The sequence below is a fragment of the Gastrolobium bilobum genome, unplaced genomic scaffold (assembly GCF_033153095.1).
Source record: "Gastrolobium bilobum isolate Gb01-03AN ecotype WA unplaced genomic scaffold, APGP_CSIRO_Gbil_v1 utg8818, whole genome shotgun sequence".
Taxonomy (NCBI): Eukaryota; Viridiplantae; Streptophyta; class Magnoliopsida; order Fabales; family Fabaceae; genus Gastrolobium; species Gastrolobium bilobum.
The window spans coordinates 54,886-68,148 of record NW_026899407.1 but is presented as its reverse complement, the minus strand read 5'-3'; the positions used below and the strand labels follow the sequence as shown (position 1 = coordinate 68,148).

Sequence of the window (13,263 nt, the reverse complement as noted above, 5' to 3'; positions counted from 1 at the left end):
TTAGTCTCGATCCTGAGCGCTCTGCTTCTGCAACTGCCGCCTTTAGAGCAGAATCCTATTTGTTTGCCTCTCGCAACCACTAGCCACTACTGAAATTTTTTCCGGGACCTTTTGGACCAAGAGGATTACTGTTTGAGTCTGTTTTTCCAGATCTATCAATTCACAGGAAATTTCAAAAAAAAAAAAAAGTACTGTGCACGCGTACTGTTCATCGGCACTGTTCACCGGGTACTATTTACGGGCACTGTTCACGAGGTATTGTTCACGCCAAAAAAAAAAGTTCCAGGTCACTGTCTCCTCTGTCTAGGTCTGTGTTTTTTTTTTCTTCAGTCAGACATCATTTGGATTTGCGTTTATGTGATTTTCACCTCAATATTATGGTGGGTTCAAGTGGTACATCTTCGGAATTTATTTCTATTCGCAGAGATGAGTTGGAGCGGATTCGGACTATGCTTGATTCTCTGAGTAAGCCATATAGTATTAGTACTTTGGCTATGACTGGTATGAGCTCCACTACTCATTCTTTTCTTACTTCTTGTACTGATATTAAACATTCTTGGATTATTGATTCTGGTGTTACTGATCATATGGCTTGTTGTGCTGACTCCTTTCTTTCTTATAACCCTACTATTGGCACCCATACAATAGCCGTAGCTGATGGCTCACATACATCAGTTGTGGTTTCTGGCAACATATATTTACAGCCTTCCTTACATTTCCAAAATGTTCTTTATGTTCCCAAACTCTCCACTAATCTTCTTTCTATCCATAAAATTACCAAAGATTCGAATTGCATTGTAACTTTCTTCTCTACTTACTGTGTTTTTTCAGGATTTCGCCACGGGGAAGACAATTGGGGGTGCTAAGGAGCAAGGTGGGCTGTACTATCTGTTGCTAGAATCTTCTGCAAAGTATGCTAAGGATCACACCTTATTGACTCAGTCTCAATCTACTACCGACTCTTTGATTTGGCTCCATCATAAACGCTTGGGGCATCCTCCATTTCGTTTGTTTAAGTCTTTATTTCAATCACTATTTTTGTCTAAGTTTGTTGAGTGTTTTCATTGTGATGTTTGTGAGTTTGCTAAACACCATCATGTCTTTTTTTCTTCTAGTACCATTAAATGTGTTGAGCCTTTTGATCTTATTCATTCTAATGTTTGGGGTCCTTCTAAAGTTCCTCATGCTTCTGGTAATAAATGGTTTGTTTCTTTCATTGATGATTGCACTCGTGTAACCTGAGCTTATTTAATGCATGAAAAATCTTAGGTACCACAGTTATTCTTTCGATTTTATAAAATGATTCAGACCCAATTTGATAAAAGAATTAAAAGATTAAGGTCCGACAATGGTACCGAATATGTCAATCAGCGTCTTTCCAAATTCATCCAAGATCAGGGCATGATTCATGAACTTACTTGTGTGAACACCCCTCAACAAAATGGAGTTGCTGAGAGGAAGGATCGTCATGTGCTTGAAGTTGCTCGTGCATTACTTTTTCAGAATCATGTACCCAAGTGCTATTGGGGAGATGCCATTCTTACTACAGCTTTCTTAATCAACCACTTGCCTTATCGGGTCCTTGACAATGTAAGTCCTATTCACTCAATGACTTCATTCTTTCCCTCTGTTCCCTCTATGCACAGTCTTCAGCCACGAGTTTTTGGGTGTGTTGTCTTTGTTCATGTTCATAAACATCTTCGCAGTAAGTTGGATCCTAGGGCTCTCAAATGTATCTTCCTTGGTTATGCCCCTAATGAAAAAGGCTACAAGTGTTATCATCCTGCTAGTCGGAAATTCTGTCTCAATGGATGTCACATTTCATGAATCTGAGTCTTTTTTCCTAAGTTCTCATTTTCAGGGGGAGAGCAGTTCTTCAGTAGATTCATCACCTTCTATCTTTGAGTCTGAACTTTCCATGTCTTCTCCTACACCTCTTCCTCTTGTTTCTGATTCTTCTGTGTCTGACCCATCTGATACTCCGGAAATACAGAGGATTGTGACACCTGAGTTGGTATATCACAGGAGAAAGCAGCCCACACTTCTTCACCAGCAACCTCAATCGTCTGAACCACTGGTAAGTCCTGAATCTCTTGTTTCTGATCCTAATATTATTACTTCTTCTGTTTCTGAACCTAATATTGTTGCCTTTAATGATTTTCCTGTTGCTTCTGATAGCTTACCCAGTACCTCTGATGACTTACCTATTCCCTTAAGAAAAGGAAAAAGATCTTGTACCCAACATCCTATCTCTCATTTTGTCTCTTCTACTATCCTTTCTGTGCAGCGAAAAAGATTTATTTCAGCATTAGATTCTATCTTAATCCCAAAATCAATACATGAAGCATTAAAAGATGAGAATTGGGCTCGAGCCATGCAAGATGAGATAAATGCCTTGGAGAAAAATAAAAAATGGGATGTTGTTGATAGACCTGATGGAAAGAAAGCAGTAGGGTGCAGATGAGTTTATGCCTTGAAATATAATTCTGATGGTACTCTTGAAAGATATAAGGCTCGGTTAGTTGCCAAGGGTTACACTCAGACCTATGGCATTGAGTATGAAGAAACTTTTGCCCCAGTTGCAAAGATGAATAATGTGAGAGCTTTATTGTCCCTTTCTGCCCATTACAACTGGGATATGAATCAATTTGATATGAATAATGCTTTCCTTAATGGTGAGTTAGAAGAAGTCTATATGGAAATCCCACCTGGCTTTAGCTCTATGGGTTGAGGAAATAAAGTTTGCAGGTTAAAAAAAGCTTTATATGGATTGAAACAATCTCCTCGTGCCTGGTTTGAGAGATTTACTAAGGTTATGCTGGCCTTAAGATATAAACAGAGTCAAGGAGATCACACACTATTCTTCAAGCACTCCCAATTGGGAAGCTAATTGTGCTCCTTGTATATGTTGATGATATTATTATAACAGGTGATGATATTACGGAGAAACATTTTCTACAAGCACGACTAGCCTCTGAGTTTGAAATTAAAGATCTTGGGAGATTGAAATATTTCCTAGGGATAGAGGTAGCTCATTCAAAGGAAGGAATTTTTATCAGCTAGAGAAAATATGTCCTTGATCTTCTTAAAGAAGCGGAAAAACTTGGGTGTAAACTCTCTAGTACTCCTATTGAGCAGAATCACAAGATGGGTTATGAAGAGGAGAGTCCTCCAGTTGATAAAGGACAATATCAACGGTTAGTTGGGATATTGATATATTTGGTTCATACTAGACCAAATCTTGCTTATGTTGTCAGTATTGTAAGTCAGTTCATGCATAATCCAAAAGAAAAACACATGCAGGCAGTGGAGAGAATTCTTCAGTATCTTAAAGCCACTCCTGGTAAAAGATTGTTGTTCCAGCATAATGGCAATCTCTCTTTAGAAGTTTATACCGATGCTGATTATGCTGGATCCGTAACTGATCGTCGATCTACCACTGGTTATTGTATGTTTCTTTGTGGTAACCTAGTGACATGGAGGAGTAAGAAGCAGGACCTGGTTGCCAGATTGAGTGCTGAGGCTGAATTTCGAGCTATGACTCAAGGCATTTGTGAATTATTGTGGTTGAGAATATACTTGGGGATCTTAAAATAAGATGTGAAGGACCTACGAAGTTGTTTTGTGATAATAAGTCCGCCATTTGTATAGCTCATAATCCAGTTCAACATGATCGGACTAAGCACATTGAGGTCGACCGCTATTTTAACAAAGAGAAGCTTGATAGCAGGTTGATCACCACTCCATATATCCCTTCTGGAAGTCAATTAGCTGATATTCTGACAAATGAACTTCCCTCATAAAGGTTTGAAGAGTTTACTAACAAGCTGAGAATGATAAATATCTTTTCCTCAGCTTGAGGGGGAGTGTTGTAAATAATTGTATTTGTTTATTTATTTATTTTTTCATTCTAGAATCTTCTTTGGGCTTAGCCCATTAGGTTATTTAGTCTTTTTAAATAGAGAACAATTGTACAGATGTAATATACAATTTTATCAATAAAATGATCTCTTTATCAACTCCCTAGGACAATTATCCAATATATTATTTAAAACAATAGTAACATTTGCCTGGATTATGTAAGCATAATAAAATTGGGTACGTAAAGTTGCTTAGTTGGAAGAATAAAGTAACTTTGTCTTGCCATAGAGCTTAATGGACCGAGTTCTGGTGCATTTAAGCTTGAGGTAGGTATATCTGCGAAATCACCTATGTTTATGGATGCCATGTTCTGGGATGAATCTCTAAATTCTTTGACACACTTGAATATAAAATAATATCTTGTGTATTGATCTAATTCAGAGAGTTACAATATATAGAGACCCTAATGGGCTTAAGTGAAAGACCCAGACCTAATCCAAACAGAATATTTACACATAGGAAGTAATCCAATCATATCTAATCATATCTAATATATTCTAACACTCCCCCTCAAGTTGGTGCGTATATATTGTGAGCACCAAGCTTGCTACAAATGTATTCAACCCGAGGACCTCTTAGAGCTTTAGTGAAGACATCTGCTAGTTGATCAGAAGAGTTGACAAAAGATGTCATGATTTCTTCTGACTGAATCTTTTCTCGAATGAAGTGACAATCAATCTCTATATGTTTGGTTCTCTCATGAAATACAGGATTAAAGGATATATGTAGCGCAACTTGATTATCACAAATGAGTGTCATGGATTGTTTCTGTTCACAAAGATGAAGCTCTTGAATCAACTGCTTCAACCAGATTAACTCACAGGTAGTATTTGCTATTGCACGATACTCAACTTCTGCACTGGATCGAGCAACAACAGGTTGTTTCTTGCTTTTCCAAGAAATTAAGTTTCTTCCAAAGAAGACACAATAGCCGGAAGTAGAGCGCCTGTCCGAGGGTGATCCTGCCTAATCAGCATCTGAATAACCACAAATTTCTGTATTTCCCTGATCCGAATACAACAAACCTTTTCCTGGTGCTCCTTTGATGTATCGAAGGATCCTTACAGCAGCATCCCAGTGAGAGCCACAAGGGGAATCAAGGAACTGACTAGCCGTACTAACAACGAAAGAAATGTCTGGCCTAGTCACAGTAAGATAATTAAGCTTCCCAATTAGCCTCCGATAACGTCTAGGATCAGATAATGGCTGCTCTTGTCCGGGCAATAACTTGACATTGGGAATGACTCGTTCGGGAATGACTCAGAAGGGGTTTACAGCCCTTGATGGCTTGCCGGAAGCACGCACGGCAAAGAAAAGAGGACTCCTAAGCAGTGGGCTTAGGTTTTAAAGCGAAAACAAGGTTTTAAGCGGAAGCGAGGGTCCCCAGAACAAAAGAGCTCTGGTACCAACTTGAATATAAAATAATATGTTGTGTATTGATCTTATTCAGAGAGTTACAATATATAGAGACTCTAATGGGCCTAAGTGAAAAACCCAGACCTAATCCAAATAGAATATTTACAGATAGGAAGTAATCCGATCATATCTAATCATATTTAATTATATCTAATATCTTCTAACAGACACTATAATGAATAATCAAATATAAATTATGATCACCAAACTCCTTTGGCACAGGTGGTAAGGAGCCTGGGTCCCTTAACCAGAGGTCTCAAGTTCGAGCCCTGGGAATGGAAAAAAAAGATTTGGAAGAGCTGCCCCCGAAAGGGTCCGACAGTGCTCAATTGGGGATTAGTCTTCGGTTACGGCCAGAGGATACCATTCAGATTACCGAAAAAAAATAAATATAAATTATGATCTGATAGACTGATTAAGTGATTATTCTCTGAAAAACTTCTCTCACTTGAAAAGTCTTAGTAATTGCATTGCAATTCTTTTAGGCTACCTTTGAAGCATATATTGGAGTCAAGGACGATGAAGCAACGGCTCAATTAAAACTTTTTGGTGATAATCTGCAGGTACTACGTTCCAAGCATTTCAATGTGAATGAGTTTTGTAGTTTTATTTTATTTTTCTTTTTTCTATGACTGCCATCTTAAATACTTCTGCTACTGAAGCTGCTGGAGGAAAATCTCCCAATGGACAGTGCGTACAAATCAAAAGATGTAAATGCAGCACCTATCCGTGTTATCCAGCTTTTATATAATGCAGGGGTGAGTGTTAGGAATGTTTGAATATTGAGTGTCTTTCTCTCTCAATATATATATATATATATATATATATATATATATATATATATATATATATATGCGTGTGTGCTTGAACTAATCTACAGTCCAAAATACTAGTATAAGACATGATTTACTTGGAATGCTTTTGAAAAGTAAATAAAAACCAAATTCCTTAAGAATGATAATGGTACATCATGACAACAGAGCGGATAAACATTACAATCCATGTCATCTGCCTTAAGCAGTTATTGTGGTAGACAAAAATATCCCTGTATCCTTTCCAATGAAATTCACGAGGGGTTCTCAGTTGTAATGCAGTACTTTATGCTTAAAGTTACCAAACTGGAAAATTTACATTAATGAATTATTTCAGGATGTCAAGGGACCACAGACGCTTGCTTTCAACCTACCAAATGATGAGCGTATTGTGAAAGACCGAGGCACATCAATGGTTATGCTTAAGAATGTATCTGAGGCAAAGTAAAATTTGTGGCCCTGAAAATTTTAGTTTGTTGGAGTTAAAACTTATTATTGTGAATGGGTCTCTTCTGTTGTATTATTATTATTATTATTTTATTTTATTTTATTATTATTATTTTTTCTAAATCAATAGTTTATGTTGAGGAAACCTGGCAATTCTTAACAGGTTCAAGCATATTCTTCTCCCTATAGCTGATGCCTGTGTAGCAAAGGAACAAAAAGAACTTGTAGATTTTGAATCTTTTTTTACTCATACAATTTGCCATGAATGCTGCCATGGAATTGGACCTCATACCATAACACTTCCGAATGGTCAGAAGTCTACTGTGAGATTGGTCAGTTAGATAATATGCCTCATTTCAGCAATTTCTTTCAATGCTGAAACTTCTGCAGTAAACCTACCTTGTGATGGTGTTAGTATGGGCCACTAAATTCATTGTCGTATTATTATTAAAATGTTGCTTAACAATGAGGTCCTGCCATGGACATGATGCAACGTTACATTTTAAGCAGGTTTTCGTTTCTGGTATTAACTTAAATTTTTTTCAAGGATTAAACTTAGTGATTTAGGACCATTAGGCAAGCTAGAGAAAACACAAGATAACAGATGGAGAAGAGAAAGTGGGTGAGTGAGAGAGAGAATAGTACAGACTACAGATTGTCACTAAATATATTAATTCTGCAAAAGCTGGAAACAGGGGTGCATAATCATAGGGATGAATCATCTGATTTTAGGTTTTGATAGGATTTCACCTATTTACTATCTATAAAGAGAGAGATAGACACAATTTTCACATGAGCTTATCTAGTGAAAATCTCATGAGATAATTTACTTCCAATAATCATTCTGAAATAGGCAAATCTAGATAATGCTTATTGAACATGGATTGGGAAAAAGAAAAAAGAAAAAGCAATATCCTTAATACAGTAGAGAACAAAGGTGGTGGTAAATGGTGATTCAATTAATATGTCCCGAGTAACTCTGCTACTTTGTTTCTATATTGTCTGGCTTAAAAGATATTTTCCATCCTCAGTTGACAGAACTATCAGTCCTGTCTGCCATTTATGTCATGCTAAATCTTGTGTATTCAGTAACACCTTGGACTCCATCGACCAAGAAATGAGAAGCATCTTAAGTTCAGAAAATTACAACTGTGTGTATCACATCATTTTATTTCTATATAACATTAATATCAATAACTTACCTTTTGATATAGGAATTACAAGAGTTTCACTCAGCTATGGAAGAAGCAAAAGCTGATATAGTTGGCCTCTGGGCATTGAGGTTCTTAGTCTCCCAGGTTATTTACTTTTTTTTCTTCGAGATGAAATGAGAATTACAAAAGTTTCAATTGAAAGTAAAGGTTGTATACTATTGAATCGTAGTAATGCTGTACAAGATTTCTCTATTTAAAGTATTCTATCTAATACAAATAATAAACAAATAATTCTAATATTTATGTTAGAATAGATATGATTAGATATGATTAAGATATGATTAGATATGATTAGATATGATTAGATTACTTCCTATCTGTAAATATTCTTTTAGATTAGTTCTGGGCTTCTTACTTAAGCCCATTAGGGTCTCTATATATTGTAACTCTTTTTATCAGATTAATACACAATATATTATTTTCATATTCAAGTTGGTATCAGAGCTTTTTTGTTCTGGGGACCCTCGCTTCCGCTTAAAACCTTGTTTTCGCTTTAAAACCTAAGCCTACTGCTTAGGAGTCATCTTTTCTTTGTCATGCGTCCTTCCGGCAAGCCATCAAGGGCTGTAAGCCCCTTTTGAGTAATTTATGAACGCGTCAGCACCTCCGACGGCACCAGAACCACCGTCCGTCACTGTTCAGGCCGCCTGAGAAGTTTTCCGGCGAGTTTTCAGTCCAGACCACACGCGATCAGAACCGTCTCCTCCCGGCGACCAAGTCTGTGGAAGTCCGACCACCATCGCAGCCGTCACGCGCCGCCCATCTCCTCTGCGCGTGGGCCTCACGCGCCATTTTCTGCCGGCGCATGTGCTCTGTTCCGGCAGCTTTTTCCGGTCGGTCTTGGACAGAAAGGCTCGCCTTCTTCTCCTTTTTCCAGATCTGTGGTTGGTTCTCTGTGGGTCTGACTTTTTATGTGCACCTCTTCTTGATCGGTGTTCAGGTTCGTTCTTTTTTACTCGGTTTATACCTTTGTGATTTAGTATAATGGCAACAACTTCTCCTGTTCATTCGGAGGTCAGTTCTCCCTCTCCTCCTGTCAAACGTTCTCCTAATATCATCTCCACCAATGTTGGGCCCATTACCTCTTCAAAGTTGAAGGATTTTGTTAATTACAAGAACTGGGCCACCTCTCTTCGAGTTTGGTTCTTTGGACAGGGACATGGGAACCATCTCACGACTAAATCTACTGATGTTCCTAAGGAGGAAAAATCTGATTGGGAAAAGATTGACAACCAGCGTCTGAGTATCCTTTGGCAGTCTATTGATCCAGTAGTCTTGGACATCTTCTACTCTTTTAAACTTGCACTGAAGTGTGGGAGGAAGCAAAACACCTCTACACTAATGATGTTCAGCAGCTCTATTTTATCATGTCTCAGTTTATGGATCTGTGCAAATCATCTGACATTCAGATGGAGACATATGTTGGCAAAAGTCGATCTTTGATGCAGGCATATTTGGATATGTTGCCCTACCCTACTGATGCTTCTGCATATCGGAATCAGGTAGAACGTCTCTTTATGGTTGCCACACTTTCTGGTCTCCCTGCGGAATATGATAATGTCCGCGTCCTCCCTGGCCTCTACCACGACCACGTCCACCTCCAATGTTCCCGCGAAAGTTAGTGCGGGAAACTAGAGCAGTAGGATCAACAACAGCAGGCGATGCAGGAGCAGAATTCTTATTAAGATTCAGAAGACGCTGATACGTCATCGATAGATCAGGAGAACGTGGTCAGCGACCTCGTTGTCACTATTGTGAGCAACTTGGTCATTATGAGGAACATTGCGACATAAAGTATCCTCACCTGCGACCTTCTCATGCTGCTAATATAGATCAATCGGGTACTGCTTCAAATGGTACAATCTCTCTCTCCTTTGAAGACTATGCAGCTCTCTAGACCTTTCTCAGGAAGGTCTCTCCTCAGTCTCAGGCCTTTGCTTCAGAAACTGGTAATCCCGTTTTTTGTGTTTTCTTATTCTGCATCACTTGGTCCTTGGATATTTGACTCAGGTGCTACTGATCATCCATGTGGTAATAAGGAACTCTTTTCATCCCTTACATATTCTGATAATTTACCCTCTTTTACTCTTGCGATGGCACTAAGGCCCCTGTTCATGGGATTGGACAAATCTGTCCAACCTCCTCATTGACCTTGACATCTGTCTATTACATTCCTAACATCCCTTATAATTTAATATCTGTTAGTAAATTGATCAAGGAAAGCACATACGCTCCTCCTTTGCTATTCGAGTCAATAAACGAGCTGATGCTCCTTTTTCAATTATTCATTCAGATATTTGGGGTCCTAGTCGTAGTGTGTCTGTTTTAGGTTTTTGGTATTTTGTTACCTTTATTGATGATTTTTCACGTTGTACTTGGATTTATTTAATGAAAAACCGTTCTGAGTTATTTTCTATTTATCAAAAATTTTCTGCTGAAATTCATACTCAATTTGGTGTTTCTATTCGTATTTTACGTAGTGACAATGCTAAGGAATATGTTTCTGTTGACTTTTCTAATTTCTTAGCCACTAAGAGTACTTTACACCAAACTACTTATCCTTACACTCCACAACAAAATGGAGTAGCTGAACATAAGAATAGACATCTCATTGAGACTGCACGGACTCTTCTTATTCACATGCATGTTCCTCTTCTCTTCTGGGCCGATGCAGTCCTTGCCTCTTGTTTTCTCATCAACTGTATGCCTTCATCTGTGATTAATAATGACATTCCTTATAACTTATTGCTTCCAGATGTTCCTCTCTATCCTCTATCCCCACATGTCTTTGGTTGTACCTGTTTTGTTCATGATCTCACTCCTGGTAAGGATAAGTTAACATCCAAAGCCTTTAAATGTATTTTTCTTGGTTATTCTTGTCTTCAAAAGGGTTATCGTTGTTATTCTCCCGATCTTAAGCGTTACTTTGTTTCCGCTGATGTTAGTTTTCTTGATCAACAACCCTTTAATTCTATCACATCTCAATTGTCACAGGTTGATCATGTTCTTCCTGTTTCTTTTCTTGACATGTCTTTGCCAGCTGCAGGTGCTTCTATTCCAGATGAGCTACCTATTGCTTCTATACCTGAGGACCGTCCACTTCTCACCTATCAGCGTCGCAAAACTATGCCTCCTGTCGACTCGACTCTTGCTGACTCATCACCCACTGCTATTGATTCTTCCCCTCCGACTCCTTCACCAGAGGCTCTTCCCATTGCTCAAAGAAAAGGACACGTACTACTCGTAACCCTTATCCTCTTTATACCTTTTTGAGCTATGACCGTTTTTCTTCACCTCATTTCACCTTTGTTTCTAGTCTTTCTTCTGTTTCTATTCCTAAGACCACAGGTGAAGCACTTTCTCATCCAGGGTGGCGCCAAGCGATGCTTGATGAGATGACTGCACTTCATTCCAATGGCACTTGGGACCTTGTTTCTGCTCCTCCAGAGAAGTCTATAGTTGGTTGTCGCTTGGTTTTTAATGTGAAAGTTGGACCTGATGGTCATGTTGATCGACTCAAGGCACGCCTAGTTGCAAAGGGTTTTACTCAAATCTTCGGCCTTGATTATAGCGATACATTCTCTCCGGTCGCTAAGATGGCGTCAGTTCGCCTATTTCTTGCTCTTGCTGCTGTTCGTCACTGGCCACTCCTTCAACTTGACATCAAAAATGTCTTTCTTCATGGTGATTTACAAGAAGTATAAATGGAGCAACCACCTGGTTTTGTTGCTCAGGGGTAGTCTGGAAAGGTGTGTCGTCTTCGCAAATCCTTATATGGTCTCAAGCAGTCTCCTCGGGCATGGTTTAGTCGCTTCAGTTCTGCTGTTCAGGCGTTTGGTTTAATTCGCAGTAAAGTTGACCATTCTGTATTTTATAGGATCACATCTCCTGATAAGTGCATCTATTTGTTAGTCTATGTTGATGACATCATTCTCACCGGGAGTGATCAAGCTGGAATTCGTCAGTTAAAACAGTATTTATTCAGTCAATTTCAAACAAAGGACCTCGGGAAGCTGCGTTACTTCTTGGGTATTGAGAAACACAATCTAGCCAGGGCATTTCTATCTGTCAAAGGAAGTATGCCTTGGATATCCTAGAAGAGAATGTTGGGGTGTAAACCAACTTGATACACCCATGGATCCCAATGTCAAGTTATTGCTCGGACAGGGGGAGCCGTTATCTGATCTAGGTCGTTGTCGGAGGCTAATTGGGAAGCTCAATTATCTTACTGTGACTAGGCCAGACATTTCATTCGCTGTTAGTACGGCTAGTCAGTTCCTTGATTCCCCTTGTGATTCTCATTGGGATGCTGCTGTGAGGATCCTCCGATACATCAAAGAAGCACCAGGAAAAGGTTTGTTGTATTCGTATCAGGGAAATACAGAAATTTGTGGTTATTCAGATGCTGATTGGGCAGGATCACCCTCAGACAGCGCTCTACTTCTGGCTATTGTGTCTTCTTTAGAGGAAACTTAATTTCTTGGAAGAGCAAGAATGAACTTCTTGTTGCTCGATCTAGTGCAGAAGCTGAGTATCGTTCAATGGCAATTACTACATTTGAATTAATCTGGTTAAAGCAGTTGATTCAGGAGCTTCATCTTTGTGAACAGAAACAACCCATGACACTCATTTGTGATAATCAAGCTGAGCTACATATATTCTCTAATCCTGTATTTCATGAGAGAACCAAACATATAGAGATTGATTGTCACTTCATTCGAGAAAGGATTCAGTCAGGAGAAATGAAGACAACTTTTGTCAACTCTAATGATCAACTAGCAGATGTCTTCACTAAAGCTCTTAGAGGTCCTCGGGTTGAATATATTTGTAGCAAGCTTGATGCTCACAATATATACGCACCAGCTTGAGGGGGAGTGTTAGAATATATTAAATATGATTAGATATGATTAGTCTGTAATTATGCTGATTAGTCTGTAATTATGCTGATTGTATTAGGTCTGAGCCTTTCACTTAAGCCCATTAGAGTCTCTACATATTGTAACTCTCTGAATTAATGTGGGGGAGTGTTGATATATATATAGGCTCTTGTGTGTAGGGGCGTGTTGAGATATATAGTCCCACATTGGTTGTATGTGCAACTAATGTGGAGTTTATAAGGCTTTGGGCTCTCCCACCCTTAGAGCTAGCTTTTGGGGTGGTGTATCCCAAGGTTCTTTACAACCTATATCATCCTCTGTAATAATAATGTCATCAACATAAAATAGAAGGATAGTGAGCTTGTCTTCTTAAGAATGTTTAAAGAAAAGTGTGTGATCTCCTTGACCTTGCTTATATCCCAATGAAACCATAACCTTGGTAAATCTTCCAAACCAAGCACGTGGGGATTGCTTCGAGCCATACAACGCCTTCTTTAATTTGTAAATTTTATTATCTCTATTTGTAGAGTCAAATCCTTGTGAGATCTCCATGTAAACCTCCTCTTCTAATTTTCC

The 13,263-nt window shown here is 38.7% G+C and overlaps 1 protein-coding gene across 4 annotated transcripts in view; it reads left to right on the top strand.

The window, feature by feature from the left end:
* The window catches only part of LOC133290359 (nudix hydrolase 3), a 62,489-nt gene that overhangs the window by 30,126 nt on the left and 19,100 nt on the right, over window positions 1-13,263 (top strand). For 3 of the 4 annotated variants that reach the window (XM_061488430.1, XM_061488428.1, XM_061488429.1), the window contains 5 exons: window positions 5,823-5,900; window positions 6,000-6,095; window positions 6,487-6,593; window positions 6,760-6,928; window positions 7,811-7,894. In XM_061488430.1, coding sequence (XP_061344414.1) covers window positions 5,823-5,900; window positions 6,000-6,095; window positions 6,487-6,593; window positions 6,760-6,928; window positions 7,811-7,894 — 534 coding nt within the window. The remainder of the gene's footprint in view (window positions 1-5,822; window positions 5,901-5,999; window positions 6,096-6,486; window positions 6,594-6,759; window positions 6,929-7,810; window positions 7,895-13,263) is intronic. The other variant, XM_061488431.1, reaches the window with a different exon arrangement.